Below are 23,760 nucleotides of genomic sequence, written 5' to 3' on the forward strand. Positions count from 1 at the left end.
TGCAGGCCCGGGTGGGTCACTGCTTTCCTCCTCCATGCCCTTCTGCCATGATATTCTGCCTCACTTTGGGCCCAGAGTGATGGAGTTGGCTGTCTGTGCACTGAGACCTTTCAAACTATAAGCACCAAATACCTTTTTTCACCTCTAGAATTGTTCTTGTCAGGTCTTTTGGTCACAGTAGTTAAGCTAAGTTTAAATTATTGGTGTTTATATTTTAAAATAGTTGTGCTATTAAAATATTGTTTTAATAATAGAAATATTTTCTAGCATGAAACTCCTTTTTCCCAGGGGTGAAGTTTATGGGGAGTATATATAGATGCCAGTCTGAGCCAGAGTCCTAGGGCAGTGGCTTCAGTCATTAAAGAACCACTGTCAAGTATCCCTGAAAACAACTCCTTGATTCTGTTTTCTACTATTTGCCTCTCAGGAAGACACAGCTTTTGGGAGAGATTCTCTTTAGATTTGTTCTGGGCATTGGAGCAAAAAAGGGAAGAAGCCACTGCTCCAGATTTAGTCCTCACCTTATTTATCCTTCCCCTTCTCCGATGTAGTTGTGGCTTTTATGCCACTTTTAGGACATTTGTTCATTACAGGTATGGGGGCAGACATTGCCCAAAGCAATTGCAAGGGAGAATCTGAGCTGAGTAATAATATTCCCTCTTTTACTATGTATTACCTTACACAAAGTAGTTCAAAACTAGGAATTTTTTTCTTTCCAATTACAAAAAAAAATACACACACATACACATACATACGTGTGAATGTGTGTGTGTGTGTATTTGGTACTGGCAGTTGAACTCAGGGTCAATTAACTATTAAACCACATCCCCAGCCCTTTTTATTTTGTATTTTGAGATAGGATCTCACTAAGTTGCTGAGGCTGGTGAACTTGAGATCCTCCTACCTCAGCCTCCCAAGTCACTGGGATTTGGGATATGCACCACTGCTCCTGACTTGGAAATTTAATTTTGATATTATTGCTTTTCTTAAATTCACAATGTTAGCTTTAAAGAATTTCTAAAGGCCACATGTTAGCAATTTAGTTATCATAAATTGTGGTCCTGTTCAAGTAAAACAAATATTTTACTTGTATATTGATTTCATTTTAAAGAAATAGCACCTTTAAAAACTGGCTGTTGGGGCTGGGGTTGTGGCTCAGTTGAAGAATGCTTGCCTAGCATGTGTGAGGCATTGGGTTCAATTCTCAGCACCACATATAAATTAAAAAAAATACCTAGAAGTCCATTGACAACTAAAATAAAGATTAAAAAAGAAACTGGCTGTCATTTATTGAACTTTCATAAAAAATGCCAAGCACTTTTGCAGGAATTATAAAATCTTCAAACATACTGTATGGGTTAGTTGTTATTCCTTTGTACAGACTGGGTTTCCAAGTGTCAGAGAGGTTTAGTTATTTGCTCATACATGTGGTCATTTTATCATGCATGTTTTTTTTTTCAGAATCTGTGACATTAATCTAGATTAATCTGTCTAATACTTGTGGCTATTGAACACTTGAAAAGTGACTAGTTTCAACTGATATGTGCTATTAAGTATAAAATACTAGACTTTGAAGATAGTATAAAAATGAAATGTTTTATTAATAATTTTTCATATTGAGTACATCTTCAATTTGTTTTTAAATCTTGTTTCTTTCCTGTGGCTACCAGAATGTAAAATTATTTATGTGGCTCATATTTCTGTTGAATAGTGCTTCTCTCTAACCTTTCTTACTGAAATAGCAACATTGTTTTTAAAGATTTGAAAGCTCACAGAGAACTATTTTACTTTTGTTTATAATTCACAGGCACTTTAAAGAGGAGGAGACCTCCACAGCCCATTCAGCAACCCCAGCGTCAGAGGCCCCGGGAGAGTTATCAAATGGGACACATGAGACGTTAATTGCAGCTTTTGCCTTGGTTCTTCCTAGTGCCTACAATGGGAAAACTTCACTCCAAAGAGAAACCTATTAAGTCATCATCTCCAGACTAAACCCTCAAATAATAGTAGAAGAAAAATGGCAAGAGATCATGTCCTCAGACCAGGTGGAACTACTTAAAATTTAAAGCCTGAAAATACCAATTTGGGGGGGGTGGGGTGGAAAAGAAACTCAATTTTCTTATGGACAGATATTTTTAACCTAATGGCACAAAGTCTTAGAAAATTATTATGTGCCCCGTGTTCCCTGTTCTTCGTTGCTGCATTTTCTTCACTTGCAGTCAAACTTGGCTCTCAATAAACTTCACAAATTGACATATATATTTTTTTCAACTGCCAATCAAGGCTTAGAGGCTCGACCACCTCAACATTGGAGACATCACTTGCCAATGTATATACCTTGTTATATGCAGACATGTATTTCTTACGTACACTGTACTTCTGTGTGCAATTGTAAACAGAAATTGCAATATGGATGTTTCTTTGTATTATAAAATTTTTCCGCTCTTAATGAAAAATTACTGTTTAATTGACATACTCAGGATAACAGAGAATGGTGGTATTCAGTGGTCCAGGATTCTGTAATGCTTTACATAGGCAGTTTTGAAACAAGAATCCATTTACTCTTTTATTATGATAGAGTTGGTTCTTAGATTCATTTTTTCTTTATCAAATGGCTGCTATGAGCATGAGTGACTATGCTGAGGAACACAGTTTAAGTGTTGTGCAAACTGGACATAAGCAGCATACTACTTTAGAGTTAGTTCTTTGTGTAAGTGTCTAGTTTCTGCTTACATATTTTAAATTTTCTAATTCAATTCCATTTTTTAATTGATAGGTAAAATTTGATTCATACTTTGGTAGGAATTATGTCAGTGAAATGATTCTTTTTATTTGTAGCCTACTTTTGTGTTTTTCATATATTTTAAGTATGCTAATTATGTTTTTGTCTGATATGAAAAAGAAAAACTGTCTTTATTGAAATATTTGAAGTTTTTTCAGCATATCATCACTGATCATAGATAACCACTAAAGATGAGTAGTTTGCTCAGCTAGTAGTTAAAATTGTAGATAGGCCTTCTGACATTTTTTTTCCCTAAAATATTTTAACAGTGAAGGTGAAACAGCACAATGTCCCATTCCAAATTTATTTTTTAAGCAGATGTAAATAATTGGCGTTTTTAAAGAAAGAGAAAACAAAAACATTTAATGTATTAACAGGCTTATTGCTATGCAGAAAATGGAAAGGGGCATTACAAAAAAGTTTAAGCTTGTGACATATTTATTGCTTCTGTTTCCCAACTACATCACTTAGAGGCAACTTTAGGGAAGGTTGAACAGATTTCTGTGGTTTGGCTTTTTTTTTTTTTTTCTTTTTTCTTAAGAGTATAAGGTTTACACAATCATTCTCATAATGTGACGCAAGCCAGCAAGGCCAAAAATGCTAGAGAAAATAATGGGATCTCTTCCTTGTAAACTTGTACAGTATGTGGTGACTTTTTTCAAAATACAGCTTTTTGTACATGATTTAGAGACAAATTTTGTACATGAAACCCCAGATAGACTATAAATAATTCTAAGCAAACAAGTAGGTAGATATGTAAGAAATTGCTTTTAAATCATTTAAATGCCTTTGTTTTTTGAACTGTGCAAAGGTTGGAAGTGGGTTTGCATTTCTAAAATGGTGACTTTTTTTCTGCAAGAGTTCTTAGTAACTTCTTGAGTGTGGTAGACTTTGGAACATGTAAATTTTTTGCTTGTAATGTTATCCTGTGGTAGGGTTTTGGCAGGTTCACACTGCCGTATTTTATTTTGAGTCTTAAGTTAAAATGTTTTCTGAAAAGATACGTGCACTGAACTCTTTCCACTGCAAATCAAGATGTGGTAAAAATGAAAAGATCAAGAAAATGAGATCTAATACTACTGTCAGTTTAATGTCCACTGTGTTTTATACAGTATCTTTTTTGTTCACTTTGGAAATTTTTACTAAAAATTGCAAAAAATAAAGTATTGTGCAAAGATGTAAGGTTTTTTGAAACTTGAAATGCATTAATAAATAGACTTGATGAAATCAGCTTGAAGGTTCTATACTCTTTGAATTCTGAGAACTATCAAAAAAGCTTTTTACAGGCAGTTTTTCCTTACTAAATGAAAGGAATTGTTAAGCAGAAAGAAGTTAATTTCTTTCCACATAAGCAGAAGTTATCTTTATTCCTAGTTTGGAGTCCATGTAGAAAATATCCAATTGGATATCTTTCTATTTACACATAATGAACATTTTAAAGACACCTAATCTCAACTACTTTTCACTGTTTCTAATCAATATTCAGTGCTTATCTTAGAGGAAGAGCTGAGTGTTGTGGTCTTATTTATGTGTGTTTTTCAAAGTTCTGAACGCTAAGTAATTCATTTATTTTAAAAGTCTAGTTTAATGATAAATATATCTGAAACTTTAGCCAACATTTTCCTGTTGTCAGGTTCATCACAAATAAAGGATTGACATTTTCATGTTGTCTAGAAAAGAAATTTTGACTGGATGTGGTGGTGCCCATCTGTGATCCGAGCGAAGAAGGACTGAGACAGGAGTATCACAAGTTAGAGGCCAACCTCACAACTTAGCAAGACTCTGTCTCAAAATAAAAAAATAAAAAGGACTGGGGATGTAGCTCAGTAGTAGAGTACCCCGGTTTCAATTCCTAGTACACCCCCGCAAAAGTAAGTCTGTGAATATGACAAAAATGAGGTGTCTAGAACATAAATGTTGAAGACACCTCAAAAAGCAATACTGACCATATAAAGCTGTCTTTTCCTTTAATAAGTCTTTCTCCTGACACACAAAGAATACTATGCCCAAAAACTGTACTAATTTTATTGTTGATTCTATTTGTAAATTGGTATTGGAATTTAGGAAACTGCCCCAAAATAAATATATACATAAAACTTGAAGCAGAATATAAACAAGTAAAAATAGCAAATTTGCAGTTATCTGAAATAATGAATGTTGATAGTTTCATAAATAACTAATACTAATTTTGATTGTCCCAAACTAACAAAGTAATTACTATATGAGTAGAGCCTATTTACCTATTTAACATTACTCATTTGTAGCTAGCTTCAATTTAAAAAAAAATGTATTGGCAGACTACTCCTTGCAGGGCCCTATTCTAGTCTTATAATTCCCTTTCCTCCTTTCTTTTTTATCCTTTTTCTTTTGGTCTTGTGTTTTTCTGAGAACTATCAAAAAAGCTTCTCACAGGCAACTTTTCCTGACTAAATGAAAGGAATTATTCTTTAGCATATTATTCTGGATACTTCATTTTTGTCATATTCACAGACTAGTGAAAAATGAGGATTTATCCAAACTAAACAAACTAAAGTCTAATCTCTTTCCCTGTAGCCTAATATTATTTCTCAAAAGATAGGATTGGCACAGCTGTGAAATTGTGGGTGCTTGTGCTTGAAAAACCTTTAATTTCTCATTAAGTATTTCTAATGAGAGATATCAGCTTATAAACCTGGATTGCCCATCTTCATGGGCACAAGGAAGATACCACTATCCACATTTAAAGGCTCAAGTTTTCCCACAAACAAGGAGCAAGCTGGCTGTAGTTTTAAAGCAGCTGCCAGGGATGGTTCATTGTTAGAGAAATCACTAAAGTTTGAAGAGTTTTAGTTTCCAAAACTATTTTTGACTTCTAAGAAACTAAAAGGATGCCAGGCACAGTGGCGCACACTTGTAACCCCAGTGGCTTGGGTGGCTGAGGCAGGAAGATAGTGAGTTCAAAGCCAGCCTCAGCAACATAGTGAGGCCCTTAAAAAAAAAAAAAAGGACTTGGGAATGTGGCTCAGTGGTTGAGATCCCCTGAGTTCAATCCCTGGTACAAAAAAAGAAAAAAAAAAAAAGAAGAAGAAGCTAAGGATCATCAGTTTGTCCCACAGAGCACAGCTTTGGTTTCAGCATTTTCAAGCCCAGCATGATGGTATACATCTGTAGACCCTCCTAGCTGCTCCAGAAAGTGAAGCAGGGGGATCACTTGAGCCCAGGAGTTCAAGACCAGCCTAGGCAACACAGCAAGACACTGTCTCAAAACAAAGCCAGGCATGGTAGCACACGCCTGTAATCCCAGTGACTACCAGCAACTCAGGAGGCCAAGACAGCAGGATCTCAAGTACAAAGCCAGCCTTAGCAGCTTAGCATGGCCCTAAGCAAGTAAGCAAGACCCTATCTCAAAAATAAAGGGCTAGGAATGTAGCTCAGTGGCTAAGTGCCCTTTGGGTTCAATTCCTGGTATCAAATCAAAAACAAAAACATAGATTTGATTGACTTTACCCATTAATAGTTAAATTCTTCAATTACTATTTCCGGATCCAACTCTTTCTATTATTAGGATGCAGATTGAGTCCTTTTGTTGTACATTGCTATATTGCTTGTAGACATGTGTATTATTTTCTTTAGAAATTCATGTACTCTGTAATTGATAAGCTTTTCAGAATATCTGTTCTACAAAAAGCAGAAGAAAGCTAGGTAAAATAGAGGGTTGAGCACAATATCTGTAAGCTTCTGCTCTTTCCTGAAGTCCCTGCTACAGTGACAGGAATAATCCTGCAAGGACAAGGTGAATTGAAGAGAAGATAAGAAGAACAAAATTCTGGAAGCTGAGAAACAGGTGGAGGAGTCCTGTCTGGCTTGGCCAACTGACCCAGGGAAGCCAAATCCTAAACCAGCTGGAAACAGAGAATGATCTTGTTTGTACTACCATTTGGGGACATAGCCATTGAGACACTTTTAATATTCATTACTAAAAGCATAATACACTTTTGTAACCCATCTTTCTTATTTAAGGATACATTGATATTGTATCTACATTATCTTAATGACTGTAAACATGTCATTCTATGGATGTACTGTACATTTTAACATTAACCATGTCCCCATTGTTTGGATATTTACATTCCAAAGTGTTCATTATTTTAAACAATCCTATGTGAAAATCCTAAGCCTAATAAAATAAATTCCTAAAAATGGAATTTTGGGGTTACAGGTTTTTTAAAAAGTCATTGGTAATAAAAAAAATATGATATTGTCTTTCACTGTTAGCATATAATTTTTTAAAAAGTAAAAAAAATTAGAGCCCCATGCTTAAAAATCTGTGTGTATGCAGCAACTCAAATTTATTAGAAACAATAGTGGAAGATTTCTGTTTAATTGACCTTACTAGTTCTGTATATAATTCATATGAAGGTCAAATTTAGTATCCTAGTTGTGGTCTCAAAATAACATTTTTTTCAAAGGAAACAAACTCTCTGGGATAAGTGACTAATTCTTGGTGTAGTTAAAGGTTGATATAAGAGCCTAGAAAACTTGTCATACCAGAGGTCTGTCAAAAAGATTCAGGAAGGATGTTGAAGTTAATTTTAGCATCAGTAAGGATAACATCTGCAAGAGAGTAAAAGACATTGAATATGTTTTACAAAATTTAGCCTTTGGAATATTCTTTTAAAGATATTCTAGCTAACAAATTGATGAAAAATGATAGGTTATTATCATTTTATCCCCAATGATGGATAATCTAGACAGTGATCACCCAGTGACTGCTAACCTCACAGAGAGTAATTGGACTTTTGTCTAATAGAAGTTACATGGCACATAACATTTACAAAGCAGTCTTGCCAAAAGTCAAATCTGATCATAATCAAGCTTCTAGACCACTTTAATAGGAATACAGGGACAGCAAAACCTAGACACTGGAAAACCAAAGAACAAATAACCCTGTTTCTTTAGCAAAAAATGCAAGTAAAAAAGAAAACATGAATTAAGAGACTTAAACAGATAACCATACCTAGAAAATTTATGGGCTCATTTGGATCCTCATCTGAACAAACTAAAAAAATAAGAGATCATTAGAAATATGAAACTTGATAGGAATTTTATAACTAATTTAATGGTATTGTGGTTATATTTTTAGAAAAAGCCCATATCTTAGAGATGCAAATTGAAATATTTAAAAGTGAAATGATATCTAAGATTTGTTTTAAAATAATTAAAGTGTTGCAGTTGGCTAATGTGTCAAGATACGACTGAAACAAGATTGGTTGTGAGTTGATAGCTTGTGAAACTGGACAATAGGTACTTGGGAACTTATTAAAGGATTTTCTCTATCTGTATTTATATTTGAAATTTTCCATAAAAATCTTAAATGTTAATTGAATTCATAGCCTTTATTCATTATTGTTTATTGTAGCCATAATTCATGATAATTACATATTCATAATGATTTTATAAGGATTTTATTTAGTGAAATTGAACTAGTCAAGCTAACATAATTAATTATATTCTGCTCCAGTTACAATAAATGATTAATTGACTTTGACTGCTAGGGCAAACTTTTGAAGCTATCAGTCATTCAGCAATCTTAGTAAGAGGACCATTAGGTTCCTCCTTGCTCCCTTAATTTTTTTGTGAGATTTGCTAACTATTTAAGGAAAATATTTTCTGCTTACCATGTCAGGGAGTACATAGGAATATATGTGAAATAATTCAGTTAAGTAAACTTGATTCTTCTACCCTTTCTTGTTTAAATAATAATGATCTATGGAGGTGGAACTGTGTCTTTAAAAAAGATACTTTGGAATTATTTCTTTGAGTCAGTGTAAAGAAATTTAGAATAAAATAGTGTAGGTTGTCTTATATAAAAGTGCTCTTAATCACATGAGGTTTTTGTTGTTGTTTTGGTTTTGAGGGAGAGGGCTACCGGGGATACTTGACCTCTGAGCCACATCCCCATCCCTATTTTGCATTTTATTTAGAGACAGTCTCACTGAATTGCTCAGCATCTCACCTTTGCTGAGCCTCCCACCTCTGCCTCACGAGCAGTTGGGCCATCACATGCATTTTAGAAGTCATTTGGGAAGAATGAAGGCTGGTTGGTAATAATTTCATCTTTTAGGGCTGGGGATGTGGCTCAAGCGGTAGTGCGCTCGCCTGGCATGCGTGCGGCCCGGGTTCGATCCTCAGCACCACATACAAACAAAGATGTTATATCTGCTGATAATTAAAATAATAATAATAAAATATTAAAATTCTCTCTCTCCCTCTCTAATAATTTCATCTTTTAAAGTGTATGTTTTACAATCCTCTTTTATCCCACAGCCTTTTGGATGTGATAGTTAACCTTTTTATTTCTAAACACAGTTCCAGTCTTCGTAAATTAAAGTTTCAATACGTTGTGATTAACTTGTCATTATTTAGTTTTGTGATTGTGGTTAATTTTCATTTTTCATAAATACCTATGGGCAGCATCTTTGATAGAGTAAACTGGCCTATTAACAATTTTTCCCTTCTCATATGAAATAATATAAGAACATGTTTGAGATTTAATGCAGATGCCAGTGTGCATGGCCAGTTACCTGTCATTCATTGGACAGGTTTTTCTTAAGCATTTGGTTGTGCCAAGGCCTTTGCTAGAAGACAAAAATAAAGTAGTGAACTTAACACTGCCCTGCCCCAGTGAAGCTTAAGGTCTGGAGGTGAAATATGCATTAATCAAATAATCGTGTGAATAAATGTGCAATTCCAACCATCATAAGTGCTGAGGGGAAGGTCTTCAGTGATCCAAGAGCTGATATAACAGAGGTAGGACCCAGGGAGAAGGTAAGACCTGGTAAGAATGGTAAGAAGGGTGAGGGAATGAATGCATCCTTGTGAAAGTGATACTTACTCCTAAATCTGAAGGATGAAGAGAGGCCTAAATAGAATATGTGGGGTTTTTAATAGTACCAGATTGGTTATATATTGGGCACCAATGGCTAATTTTTCTTTGGATGAAGGAACTCTGTTCTGCTCTTGGTTGTATTATATATAAGCCTAGCCATTCAAATTCCTTTGTTTATTTTTTTAAATGATTTTCCCCCTAGCATCATATTCATTTGCTGAAGAACTAGCATGTACTTTGGCAGATGCCAGAGTTGGTATTTCTTCTGAGGGTTTTGGCCCAGCAGTGGAGGTTGTGAAAGGCTCTTAGCTTCTTAGACCTGACTTCTGTATCATGACTGCTGTTAACTTGGGATCAGGACATGTAGCCTACCAGGCTGACTGAGGTGGTGTCCTGCTGATCTGCTACTTGAAATTCTATCCATTCTTCTATCCTAACACATGCCACATTGCTATGTAGTCCTGCCTTGTTTTAGGTCAAACTTTTAAGAGAATCTTCTATACTCAGTATCTACTTCAACTCTCAGTCACTTAACAACCTACTATAATGTGTTCTCACAGCCCTCTGGGAACTGCGGTTCATGCTCTCAGGAAGCTGACAGACCAATGGAAGGTAAGAAAATAACAGTTGGAAAATAGAGAAATCTGTGTTAGAAACCATTCAAACTCAGGGTGCTGAGCATTCTGAGCATGCTGGGTAGTGGGAAGAGCCAAGACCTTGACCTAGAGAAGATATGCTAGAGCTGGGTTTTGGAGTTTCAGTAAAAGTTTACTCTAACTAGTCCAGCCACGCTGTCAAAAAGCTTTTAGAAATTATGTATTTGTAGGCCTTAACTGTTTCTTGCTTGGTCATACTTGGTCTCAGTATGATGTTCCCTCTGCCTGGTTTGTCCCTTTCCACTTGGTTCTAATATAGGACTACTTTATTAATTTCCATTTCCTTAAACTGACTATAGTAGGTGTTCAATAAACATTTGTGTTTCAATAAAGAATGTGAACTTTGTAAATAGGCAATGAAACTAATCTCACAGAATGGAACAGATGAGAGTATAAACTGACAGCCATATTTCTGATATCTCTGATTCTATGTCTCCCTCCTTCCCAACCCCCTGAAGAGAAATATTCTTTGAAATTTAATGTGCACCATGTTTATAGAATATAAAACATACCCACCATGGTTTGCATGAATGGAAAAAGCACAGTTGAGTTTGGGAGCACTTAAATACAAATGTTAACTCCTGATAGAAGAAGACAGAGTATGTAGATTAGAAATTTTATGGAGAAGCCCTGGCTTCTTTTTATTTGTGGATCAATGTTTTCTTTAGCTAAATCATGTATGGAATTCCCACTCTCCACTTAGGTTTTTTGAGCAAATATTCAGAAAAGAAAAGTTAGGTTGTAGATGCTAGGGTCAAATGGAAATGCTGAGTTAAACATGAACTAGTTTTTGTGTATTTTTATTGGTTGGTTGTTTTGTTTTGAGACGGGGTCTGGAAATGTTACCCAGTCTTGAACTCCCAGGCTCAAGTGATACCCCTGGCTCGTACTCTGGAGTAACTGGGACTACAGACATTCATCACTGTGCCCAGGTATTTTATTTATTTATTTTTTAATTAGGTACTTCTGAGAGCCTTTACTACTTACTTCACACATCATAAAAAAAAATGTCTAGATTGATATATTGAAAGCAGTTACTTCTGAGTCCTGGGATTAAGGATTTGGGGAGAGGAAAGGACTTTAAATTTTTACTTTACACCTTTCCACACTACTTGAAATTTTTATCAACTTCCACTGACTGATTTCTGTGAGCCTCACACTGATTATAGATTGTATGCAGTGTCCCCAACTCTTCATCTGCTTTTCCCCCTGAAGAGACTGAGTTTTACAGAACACGTTAGGTAGTACCACTTTGATGTCTGGTACTTTGTAGTGTTCCCAGTTATGGATGGGTTCTCTTTACCTAAGGAATTCTCAGTGGGCTTAGAGTTTCACGTCTGTTACAACATGTGTCAGCCTCAGATGGTTCACAGAGATTCCAAGACAGGCCTTTAGCCTACTCCTTCATTCTATAAGATCTCTGCTTTCTGTGTGCTCATTAAAACTGCTTGTGGCAGTGGTCTCCAATGTTCTCTTCTTACGTCCCATACTTAAAAATCTTCAGTACACTCGTCTAATTTCAAAATGTTTATTTATAAATAATTATTGCACTAGGACCATGTATGTCTTAAAATATGCAAAAAAAAATAAGAGATGAGATAAAATTTAATGGTTGTTACAGTGTCTCTTTCCACATTCCAATAGATCATTTTGCAACAACCCACTTTGTAAACCTTTTAGGCTTTAGAGACAGAAATCTTAACTTCCAAGTCAACTAGCTGTCTCCACTTTCCTGGATTAAGGATGGTTTTCGGTAGAATACCCTGTTGCTGGAGAAGAATGCAAGCTTCCTCCCAGTATTTACTTTTGAAGAAGTCCAACATTCAGTAAGTAGGGAAAAAAAAAGTATTAATACATAGGTATTGCATGGCTTTTCTTTATTTTTCATTTGTGAAAATACATATTCATAGTGTCTACATTGACACATAAAAGCTGTTATGTTATTTCTAAGTACAGGGATTAAAGGTCTTGAGAAGGAAACATGATATTTTCTTTTTTATTTTATGCCCTTCTACACAGCTTGAATTTTTTACAAACTGGATTTTTATAATATTTTTAAGATCACTAAACATTACGATGTCAACTATGCTCCAATGCATTACCAATGTTAATTGTTGAAGTTGGATGATGGGTGTGTTGGGTTTCATTATTCTGTTCTCTAATGTGTATTTCAGTATTTCCAAAATAAAAAGTTAAAATAAGTGCATTGCAAAAAGTCTGTAGAAGTTTCCCACACAAACAGTGATTATCTCAGGAGTGGGAAGAGGGAAGGAGAACTTCAGACACCTTTTCCCCAACATGAGTGTGCCTGGCTTTTACAATGAAAGACCACGGAAACACACAAGCACACACATGTTGCAGAGCCCCAAGTGCAAAGAGTTTCACGTGTAGATGGGAGTAGGAAGTGCTTATTTGACTTTCCAGATACTTATTAGTTCCTGAGGGACTGTACAGAACGAATATTCAAGCCAAGTACTGAATGCATAGGGCTCAGCTGTTCCATATTAAGATCTTGAGACTTGTTTTTAATGTAAGGATTCTTGAGGTTGTTTTATAATAAAACAAAGGTAAAACTGTGAGGCATAGCCAAGTGCCTCCACATATTTCATCAGCAGCAGAGTGGGCACACCTAGTGCCTGCCACTCATGACTGTCACTCTTAGTTGGTTACCAGGCTTCATTCTGTGAAAGGATGGCATCTTAATGTACATAAGTATGGCTGGCTCTCACATGGGGTCCAAGGGAGTTACTATGCAAAGGATATTTTCTGTTGGGAAGGGCAATGCTAGGCTGTATCATAAACATACAGACTCTATGAGGAATTAAATGATGGCTCATTGACTGTGTTATCTAGTAGAAGTTAAGTTCTGAGTACTTCATCTGTGAAACAAAGATAATATTCTTAGCCAACTGAGGGGGACTATGATGTGGATTAAATGAGAATGTATGAAAGGCACCTTCCATATTGTGAACACTCAAATGCCAGTTTGTTTTTATGTGAAAAACTGCTTATAAAACTGAGGACATTTAGCTTGTGATCTCCTATTCCCTGATTTTCAGTATATTCTCCTCAGACAGCCATGTTCATGAATGATTGGCTAATACTTTTGCTTTTGCCAAGTTTAGGATTGATCTTATGTGTTAGCCTTCCGTTACTGTAACAAAACACCTGAGATAATCAACTTATAAAGAGATGTATTAGTTTTCTATTGCTGTGACCAAAATATCTGACAAGAACAACTTAGAAAATGAAAAGTATAGTTGGGAAACATGGTTTCAGAGGTACAGTCCATGGTTGGCTGATTCCATTGCTCTGGGCCTGAGTGAGGCAGAATTTTATGATGGAAAGGCATGATGGAGAAAAGCTGCTCATTTCATGCTTTCTGGGAAGCAGAGACAGAGAAAGGGTCCAGGGACAGATTATAACCCAAGGCCATACCCTCAGTGACCTATTTCGTCCAGCCATGCCCCATCTGCCTACAATTATCACCTAGTAGTCCATTCAACTATCAATTGATTAATCCAGCAAATGGATTAATTCACCTATGAGGTCAGAGCTTCAATTATAGCTTAAAACCCCCATCTCTGTACCTTGCTGCATTGGGGATCATGCTTTCCACACAGGAGCTTTTCAGGGGACATTTCAGATCCAAACCATAACAAGAGGAAAGGTTTATTTTGGCTCATAGTTTTGGAGGTTTTAGTCCATGATCAGGTGGACCCATTTCTTTTAGGCCTCATGGCAGGAATACGTGGTATAGCAAAGCCTGCTCACCTCATGGTCAGAAAACACACACACACACACACACACACACACAGAATAAGAAGTGGGGCCTGAGGTTGTGGCTTAGTGGTAGAGCACTTGCTTAGCATGTGTGAGGCACTGGGTTTGATCCTCAGCACCACATAAAAATAAATAAATAAGTAAAATAAAGGTCTTGTGTCCATATGTAACAAACAAACAAATAACAAAGAAGAAAAGGGAAGGGCAGAGGTCCCATTATCCCCTCAGAGGGCATGTTCTCAGTGACCTCAGACTTTCCACCAAGCTCCATCTCATAAACGTTCCAAGCCTTTAACAGATGGGCCTTTGGGAGACACTGCAGATCCACACTGTAGCATCATATAACCTAATTCTGGTCTGCAAGCTATAAGGGGTTGTCTATTGAATTCTACTTTTCTTTCTCTGGGTGTTGTCATGTCTTAAGTGTGCTACTTGGAATTACAGCAGCAAACTTGGCCTAACATGAATATGAGGGCAATATGAAGGACAGCAGAGCAAAGGGAAAATACTGCATCCTGACAACATCACTGAACTGCTGAATTGGCCATTCCTGAAGCCCACCCTACCTTTGAACTTCTTTTGTGAGATTAAAAAAAATCATTATTTAAGCAAAATTGAATTAGCTTCTAATAGTATCATAATCGATCAAATCTGTACAGAGAAAATTTGAGGTACGGGTGTGTGGTACTTATTCAGTCATTTTCATTGAGCACTTTTAAATTAAAAAATAAAGAAGTCAAGAAGTCCTGAGGTAAAGGGGCTTCTGGAAAGATGAACACATCCTGCCTCTTTACCACTACAATTGAACCCATCTGCCTCTCCTAAGGAAAGCAGCTGCAGGTTCTCCAGGAGGCAGACAAACCGTCCAAGAGGCAGGGATGTGGGCAATGCTTCATGCCATGGCAGAATCCTGACAGAGGACTGGGGCAAGCCTGCCTCCCTGCCTGGGAAACATGTCAGAGAGTCCTAAGGAGGCCAGAGGGAGGTTCTTTTTGAGAAGAACTGACCAGTTGGGTCCAGTTGCCTCCATCTGAAGAGAAAAGCAGAGAAGACCAGGAAGGAAGAGAGAGGCCTACTCCCAGTTCCTTCCCAGAGAATAAGCTACCCATCTGCTGCTAGATTTGGGCCCAGGGAGGCTGAGATGACTCTTCCGTCTACCATTTTGGGAGTGCTGCCACCAAAGATACCCCAGTGTCCCAAGAAGCAAACAAAGGAAAAGAGGATTCCTATTGAGGCCTGGCAGCCAGGGAGAATTACAAACAGAACTCTCAGTATAGAAATAGTTGCTGCCACAGATAACTTTGAACCAAAAAATAAGAAAATATTTAAATGCAATGTAAACAAATTGATTTTCTAAGACCAAAGAAGTACGATTTTGAACTAAAATTACAGGAGATAAATTGAAGGAGAAAGTGGTTGATGCCTGAATTAGTCTTGGAGAAACATCACAAAGAAAAAATTAGGCGATATTAGAAATCCAGAGGTGGGGGCCAAGGTGGGGAGGGTGGCCATGAAGGATGTTAGAAGAGAGCCCTAAGGAGGGTCTCATAAGAAATTTTCTGAAATGAAGAGGGACTTGCAGCTCAAGGAGTTCCAGGAAGGATGAATGACAGAAAGACACTCTCCTAGGCATAGAATTCTTCAGCTAAAAGAACAGAAATCATCAAGTTTCTCCAGAGAAGATCAAGTTACTCCCAAAGGAGAAAGCATTATACTGGTATTGGATTGTTCACACTGGAAGCTTCATGATGAAAAACTGCTAGCTCAGAGAAAAGGATGGTGTGGAAATTTCTTTGGTTTACTATGACCTAGAAAAGCACAGAAGGATATGCTCCCAGCTCCTTTTATTTGGTGACTACAGAAATTCAGTCTCCAAAAGAGTTGGGAAGGGTCAGAGGATCTGAGAGCTTAGAAGAATAATGAAGAAATAAATAGGAAAAAAGATTACATCCAAATCAAAATGCATTCTAGCACCTGGATACTTGAAGGCTGGAGAAGCTTATTGGTCAGTCTATGAATTGTGCTGGGCCTCCAACTATGCAATAGTCTATTCTGTTTCTTGAGTAGATCATATTACCATCTTTTCTAAGCACTATTACTGAAAATAATAAGTAACTCAGCAAAGCTGGGCATCAGGGCAGGTGGGAAGGAGAGTAGTAGTCCAAAGTTCCCATCTTGGGAGTGGCTGTGCATCTAGGGGTGGGAAAAAAGTATTCTAAGATTTGTTATAAGGAATAAAGAAGCAGATAATACCAGAAAATAGTGTCTGGTTTCATTTGATGATAAATAAAACCATTGCTTAGGAGCAATGAGAGAGGGAAAGTAGCTAGAAATATAATGAAAATCTCTGAGAAATTATTAACAAAATTGCAAAGGGGAAATAATATTGATTGTTGCAAAAATAAACACCAGTAAAAGGAAGAAATAGGGGAAAAGTCAATTAAGAAAGTCCAAGTCTAATCATTGCATTAAATGTGAATGGGCTAGATTTTCCTACTAAAAGTTTTAAAAAAATGAGATTGAGTTAAAAATTTAAACAAGCCAGATATACTCTATCTAAAAGAAAAATATTTAAAGCAAAGTTTTAAAGAAACTTAAATATGAAGAAATTTTGACGATAAAATGATGAACATAGATACTAAGAAAGTACAATGAAAAATTAAGAAGAGCAAACTGGATGTCAAAGAGGCATTTAAAATTAAAATTATGATAAAAGAATATTATATAATACCACAAGCCCCATTTATGGATTGGAATTAATATTTAATAAAATTATGAGTATCAAACAATGTAATGCAATTACAACTTGATAAAAATAGGTTTTCAAGCTTTTTTCAGAATCAGATCCAAATAGAAAAAATAAGAATGTAGAAGAATAACACAATCAACAAATTCACTTTCATTGATTAGTAGATAATCTTAAGTCCCTTATGTAAAGAACATAATTTTTTTAATTTATCTGACAGAATATTATTAAAATTGACTATTTGCTTAATTACAAATATAGCTTTAGGAAATTTAGAAATGATATATTTTTGTAGCCACATTCAAGAAAAATATAAACAAATAATTTAAAAGTGACCAGAATATCCTATTCATAAGTTGAGGAATTCTTTCTGAGTAATCTTTGGAGCACAGAAGAATATAAACCTGAAGCTGCAAGCTAGAAAGTACTGAAAAGGAGAATGCTTTATATCAAAATCTATTCTCAGTGGAAACTTTAATTCATAGGGTTGGATATCATTATCATTAAAGAATGCATCAAAGAATGACTGAAGATAAAACTGCTTTTCTGTGGAACATTTTTTTTTGTACTGGGAATTAAACCCAGGGGTGCATAACCACTGAGCCACATCCCTACCCCTTTTTTATATTTTATCTAGAGACAGAGTCTCACTGAGTTGCTTAAGGACTCGTTAAATTGCTGAGGCTGGCTTTAAACTCTCAATCCTTCTGCCTCAGCCTCCTGAGCTGCTGAGATTACAGGCATGCAGCACTATATCTGGTTCTATGGATCTAGTATTATGGGAAGAACAAAATAAAGCAAAAGAAAACAGGATGAAGGAATGAATGTAAACTGGGACTACAGAGAGAGGCAAGCAAGGTGTGTAGGGCACAAAATTCAAGAGGACAGTGTTGTGCAAGTGTCAGCCTGGCAGCTCTTTGGGGAGGCACTTACTCTCCCCACTGCCTAAATGGGCAGATGCTTGCACAACGTCACCTCCTTTTTTTAAAAAATTCATTTCTGGAAATCAAAGCGAGGGCCTTATGCATAGGAAGCAAGCACCTCAGCACCTCCTTAGAACTTATGACCTATGTATTTTGCTTGCCTCACCCTAGTTATGGCCCTGACTAGAAAAGTTAAGGCTTCTGCTTAGAGAGAAAAAACATTGCCTTGTACTTTAAAAAAATTTACTTGAACTCAGAATAACCTCAATATAATTTATACTTATTATTATGATCCTTTTAATTTTATGGTTGCATTCCAGCCTAAAAGGGAGTAGAGTCAAAAGAGATCTTACCAAAATAACTTATTACATTCTGTTAAATGTTTGTTTTTAGAAAATTTTGTTGTTGTTGTTGTTGTTTAGTGCATTGGACCCCATTACTTTGCTTTATATTCCTAAATTCATGGACCTATTTTATGGGTCTTCACATGTCACTGTACATCATTGTTAAACAAACAGTGCTAAGATTATTTGTGCTTCAGATTCCATTTAGAATTTTAGGGTTTGAGACCAAAAACAAACTCAAGGGCTGGTCAGTGATCATTAACTATACAAGGAATGAACCATCACCACCCAACTGGGAATGAGAGTGGTTTAGAATTGCTCCAAATGGATTTTCTAAAAGGATAGCATTTAAATATATTCCTAGGAAGAGTATCTTTAGGAATTGAGAGGAATATTATCAATCTCCAACTTGGTTGTTGTTACAGTTAACTGAACTATTTAACTTTATTTTCATTTTTCCCATTTGTAGATTGCATCTAAATTTAACGTTGGACAGAGCACTGATTAGCATTTCTGTAGCTTAATCTTATTTTCCATGATAAATGTGTGCATTTGCTTCAACTACTTCAGAAAGAATTAAAATTTCAGAGTTTGTTTTGGATTTTCCAGTGCTTTAATGTTATGCCTTCATTTTGCTGATCATTAAGATCGTATATAACTTTGCACCTATCTTGCTTGAAAATATTTCACAAAAAATTTTAATAAGTAGTATGTGTAATAAACAAGTAAAGGCTGAAATTCTGAGACTAGTACATGCAAAAACACAAAAATTAGGTGGTTCTAGAGCTGAATATTTTTGTAATTAAATATAGGATTGTCACAATATTATCTAGTTTATTCAAGGCTATAAATAAAACCTATAGAGTCAAAGTATGAAAATGATAATCCCCAAGAAAAATGTGCACCAAGTTCACTTAGGTAAGTAAAGGCAAAATAAGTAAACTCTCAGTAAAGTCCAGTGATCTAATAAATGCATTGTAACCCAAGAAGGTTTTATTCCAAGAATGCAAGTGGATCATTATCAGGAAATCTATCAATATAACTTATATTATGAATAACTTAAAGAAGGAAAATAATATATTTGGAAGGCCTTTCCTAAGTTTCAGCAGGCATTTCTAATAAAAATAGAAAACCACTTAAATACAATACAGTTTACTTGCTGAAACAAAATAAAAGCAACAAAGAACCCCCAAGCCTCAAAGCCCAAAACAAAAATGAAGTATAATAAAAGGCTGATCGTTAAAGCTTTTAGTTGTTATCAAAAATGAAACAGTAATGTCCACTATTGGCATTACTAGTTAGCATTGTCTTGGAGTGTCTGGCAAACTCAGTAAGGTTCAGAATAATGAAATAATCAGAATATATTGTGGATTTTGGTGATGAAGTGATTATATTCCATGAGATTCTAATGTTTAATACAGCAAATAGAATTGATAACATAATTTGATAAGGTGGGTAAATATAGAAAAAACAAAACTGTTCTATATACTAATAATAAGCCCCATGAAATATAAATGGAGTGAATGATTTCACTCACAATAATGACAAAAGATTAAAATACTTAAGAATAAGTGAAAAATATGTTTAAAAGTATAAAATTTTATTGAAGGACATGAAACAGGTTCTGTACAAATGGAAAACATAATGCTCTCAGATGAGAAGACCTCATGTAATTAAAAGGCCAGTTCTCTTGGAACTTATCTCTGTATTTCATGTGACTCCCGATTAGAATATTAATAGAGATTACAGGGGCATTGTGTTAAATGACCTTAACGTCCATATGAAAGACTAGACACGCTGACTGTAATTTAAATAAGGCCTCTTTAAGAAAGTAAAGATTTTTAAATCAATTGTGTGACTAGAATAAAGAGATCAGTGGAGCAAAATGATGAATTAAGAACTAATTCCCCATGTGTACATTAAGTTCATGATCAAAGTATCTCAGTTTAACATGGAAAAATTAATTCCCAAGTGATCTTAGTTCCATTTTTATCCATATATGAAGTTGGCATTCTATCTCATAACATACACAAAGACAATTTTCAGATGGCAAAAGCCTGCAAGAGACAAAGCAAAAATAATCTCACAGGAAGATCTGAATTTTTGATTCAGTCTGAGAGAGACTTCAACCAAATCAGGAAATCCACATAGTAGAGATGTTAGACTTTTTTTTACCTCAAAACATTCCAATTACTGGACAGCAAAGAATACTATAATTAAAATCAATAGAGGAATCAATTTGGAAAGATATTTACAAAGAAGCTGGAAGATAAAAGATTTATGTATTTCAGAAAACATGTACTTGTTACAAATCAACAAAGAAAAGACAAGTATTAAAAAGAAAATGGGGTTTGAATAAGTAACTTACAATAAAAGCAAAGCCAATAAACATCTGGGAAGATTCAAACTCAGCAGGTAGGGAAATGAAACATAACAATGAGGTCCTTACTCACACCCATTGGTCTGGCAAAAACTAAAATAAGCAATAATTATTTCTTCCTTGGAAGGAAGGAAGGGAGTGTGGAATAGGTGCTCACGTATTCCTGGGGGAACTGCAAATTGTTTCAGTGTTTTAGGAAAGCAATGTGGCAACATCCATTTAATATAAACATACATATAATTTGACCTAGTAATTCTACTGAAATTTTCCCACAAATGGGTATATCAAAGGATATATGTATAAAGTTGTTAAATTTAGCATTTTTCAGAGGGGTGAATATCTGGAGCCAAGTGAAGGCACAACAGTCTGAGAGTAATGGCAAGCATTAAGATAACCTCCATAATGTGGAATATTATGCAGTCACAAAGAACAATGAGAGCTACACCAGTTAACCTACAAAGTCTGCTCAGAGGATAGATTTCAGGAAGTATTGTTGAGTTAGAAATCAGTTTCCTGAAAAGAACATATAGTCATGTGCCATATAACAGTTCATCAATGATATATAACAATGGTTCCATAAGGTTATAATGGAACTGAAAAACCTCTGTAACCTAGAAATGTTGTAGCTTCGTAGTGCAACACTTTACTCCTGTGTTTTCAGCAATGTTGGCGTAAACAAACCTACTGTACTGCCAGTCATGTAAAAGTTATAGCACATACAATTGTGGGCAGTTTAAAATATTTGACAATGATAATAAATGACTAGTTGCTGGTTTATGTATTTAATACACTGCTTTTATCATTATTTTAGAATTTACTACTACTTATTAAAAAAATACTGTAAAACAGTTTGCTATGTTAGTGGAGTGATCTCACTATTTGTGGTACAGTCTAGGATGTTCACATGATGGTGAGGCAGGCTAATAATGCATTTCTTAAAACATGTCTCTGTTGTAGATGGATGCATGACCATATAATGAAGTTCTCTGTTTGCAAAACAATGACAACGCTCTTCTCTATGCAAATGTGTATGTATGTTCATATATGTGAACATAGAAACATTTCAGAGTTGCATGTTGTCAGCATGGGAGGGCAGAGGACATGACCCAAGCAAATAAGAGTAGAAAGAAGATTACACTAATGCCTGTGGCGTGTACAATTCTATTTATATAGAAATAATCTATTTATGAGCAAAAGGAAATTAGAAAAAGGATCCGTAGCTCCTGACTCGCGGGAATACTGATGATTTATTGCTAACTTAAGAAAAGCACAAGTTGCAGAAAAATCTATATTCTAGTCTTCAACTTTGGTGACGAAAGCCTCAAGTACTTCTAAGTGTGTGCAGGTGTTTAAAGGGGTAACATCAGCAGGCTGTTATTGCTCCCTACTTGAGACCTGGTGTGAGGATCGGGTAGATGCAGGGAGATGACCACCTTCCTCCATAGATATCTCTGCTTTGTTCTGCAGGTTGCTTTTATGCTTTTGTAAAACATCTTCAAAATGAGAAATTCAAACAATCACATAAAGGAAACCCAAGAACGCGTTACCGCTTCTTCCCTTAAGGAGCTTGATTTCGGATGCAGACCATCTTTAGATGTTCGAAGCATTTGATTTGCTCCCTGTGACTTCCAGGGAAGAAAGCCAGCAGGGGAGGTATGGAAAAGGGAGCCCTCCCTTCAAGGAGGTGCTTAGGCACAGGTGTTGTATTCCCTTGACCTTACCCGAAATTTTTTTGATGATAATTACCCTGGATATTTGTTAGAAATAATAATTCCTGAAATCTTTCCTGGACCCAATGAATTAGAATCTCTAGGGGAGGGATCTGGGAAGCTGTATTTTCATCAGTCCCCAATTGGTGCACATTTTCAGGGAAGGCTTGGAAGCACTGGTCTACATTCCTGCTATGCAGTGTGCCATGGTGACCAAGAGCAATGTCCTTGCCTGGGGGCTTGTTAGAAATGCAGGACCTTGGGCCCCACTCCAGACCTAAAAAGTCAGAAATGTCATTGAACAAGGTCTCCACACAGTTGGAGAGGCACTATTTGAGAGGCCCTGTGGGTATTCTGATACTGACTTATTTGGCAGGAAGAAGCTGGGAGCCTCTAGAAAATTCTTTTGTAATAGATGTATTTGCAAACTAAATATGTAATCAAGGAACATGAAGGAGTTTTGATGAACTGGCCATGAGAGATGCAGGATAGGAGGAGGCTAGCAGGGAGGAAGAATGAGGATGTCCTTGAGTTAGGAGGATGACAACCCCTACACCAACCCTATACCAGGCTTCCAGTCTGAACTACATAAGGATTCAGGGGACTCCATCTTGCACAGGTATGGAAGTTGGAACTTGTGGTTTAATTGAGAACCACAAGAGAAGCAGGTCGTGGTAGCTCACACTGTAATCATCCCAGGGACTTAGAGGCTGAGGCAGGAGGATTGCAAGTTTGAGACCAACCTCAGCAACTTAATTGAGAGGCAAAACATATCTATAAAGAAGTAACTGTGACTTATTAACTCAACATGCATTTATAGGAGGCCAACTGTGTGCCAGTTGAGAGCTCAAGACAGAATAGTGAACAACTAGAGACCCTTGCAACTTCACCAAGCCGCAAGCCTAGTGAAGGAGATGGCATTTGATGAACAAGTCCCCAAAATCAGGCCTTGGAAAAGGGTACAGGTAGTGAAGCCCTTGCCTTGGGCACATAATTTGGGAAGGGGGCTCTAAAAACTCAGTTTTCAAGATAAATAATATTTCAATTTAGTATTTTAAAAAGCAAAGGAATGCAAAAGTACATGATGAATAAAATACCGACATTTGGTATAAAGATGGGATCAGTATTACTGTTTTTTCTTTTTGCCTCAGGGTCTAATACAGCTCTGCATGGTGCGGTCACAGATCATTTTACCAGTAGACTGTTGGGGGAGGGGCGATGTCAGCCTGGATAGGAGGGGATGATTGTTAGATGACCCCTCATGTAGGAACACCTCGATTTGGACAGGTAGCCTGCAGGGCAGCAGGGGGAAGGGGGTGGGGTAAGGAGCTCAGGGGGCAAAACCCGGAGCAGGAAAGGCTACGCACTGTGGAAGGAACTGAATCTGGCCAACTGTCTCTAAACCTACAGTTCTCAAACTTAGTGCCTCTTAGAATCAACTGCAAGCTTTTAAAGGCTCAGTGCCTGGGTTCTGCCCCAGTCTAAGCTAGATGGAGACCCATGGATGTCGATAGTGAATCAGAGAGTGGGTTGGGATAGAACTAGAGGGGAAAGGGGGCCTTGGCTTTC

The 23,760-nt window shown here is 36.4% G+C and overlaps 1 protein-coding gene across 4 annotated transcripts in view; it reads left to right on the forward strand.

Moving 5' to 3' along the window:
* Positions 1 to 4,012, forward strand: part of Adam10 (ADAM metallopeptidase domain 10) — a 151,049-nt gene extending 147,037 nt beyond the window's left edge. For all 4 annotated transcript variants that reach the window (XM_078049551.1, XM_078049553.1, XM_005316620.5 and 1 more), the window contains one exon: positions 1,808 to 4,012. In XM_078049551.1, the coding sequence (XP_077905677.1) occupies positions 1,808 to 1,902 (95 nt within the window). In that variant the 3' untranslated portion in view covers positions 1,903 to 4,012. The remainder of the gene's footprint in view (positions 1 to 1,807) is intronic.
* Positions 4,013 to 23,760: the final 19,748 nt, after the last annotated feature.

The sequence above is a fragment of the Ictidomys tridecemlineatus genome, chromosome 5, assembly GCF_052094955.1.
Source record: "Ictidomys tridecemlineatus isolate mIctTri1 chromosome 5, mIctTri1.hap1, whole genome shotgun sequence".
Taxonomy (NCBI): domain Eukaryota; kingdom Metazoa; phylum Chordata; class Mammalia; order Rodentia; family Sciuridae; genus Ictidomys; species Ictidomys tridecemlineatus.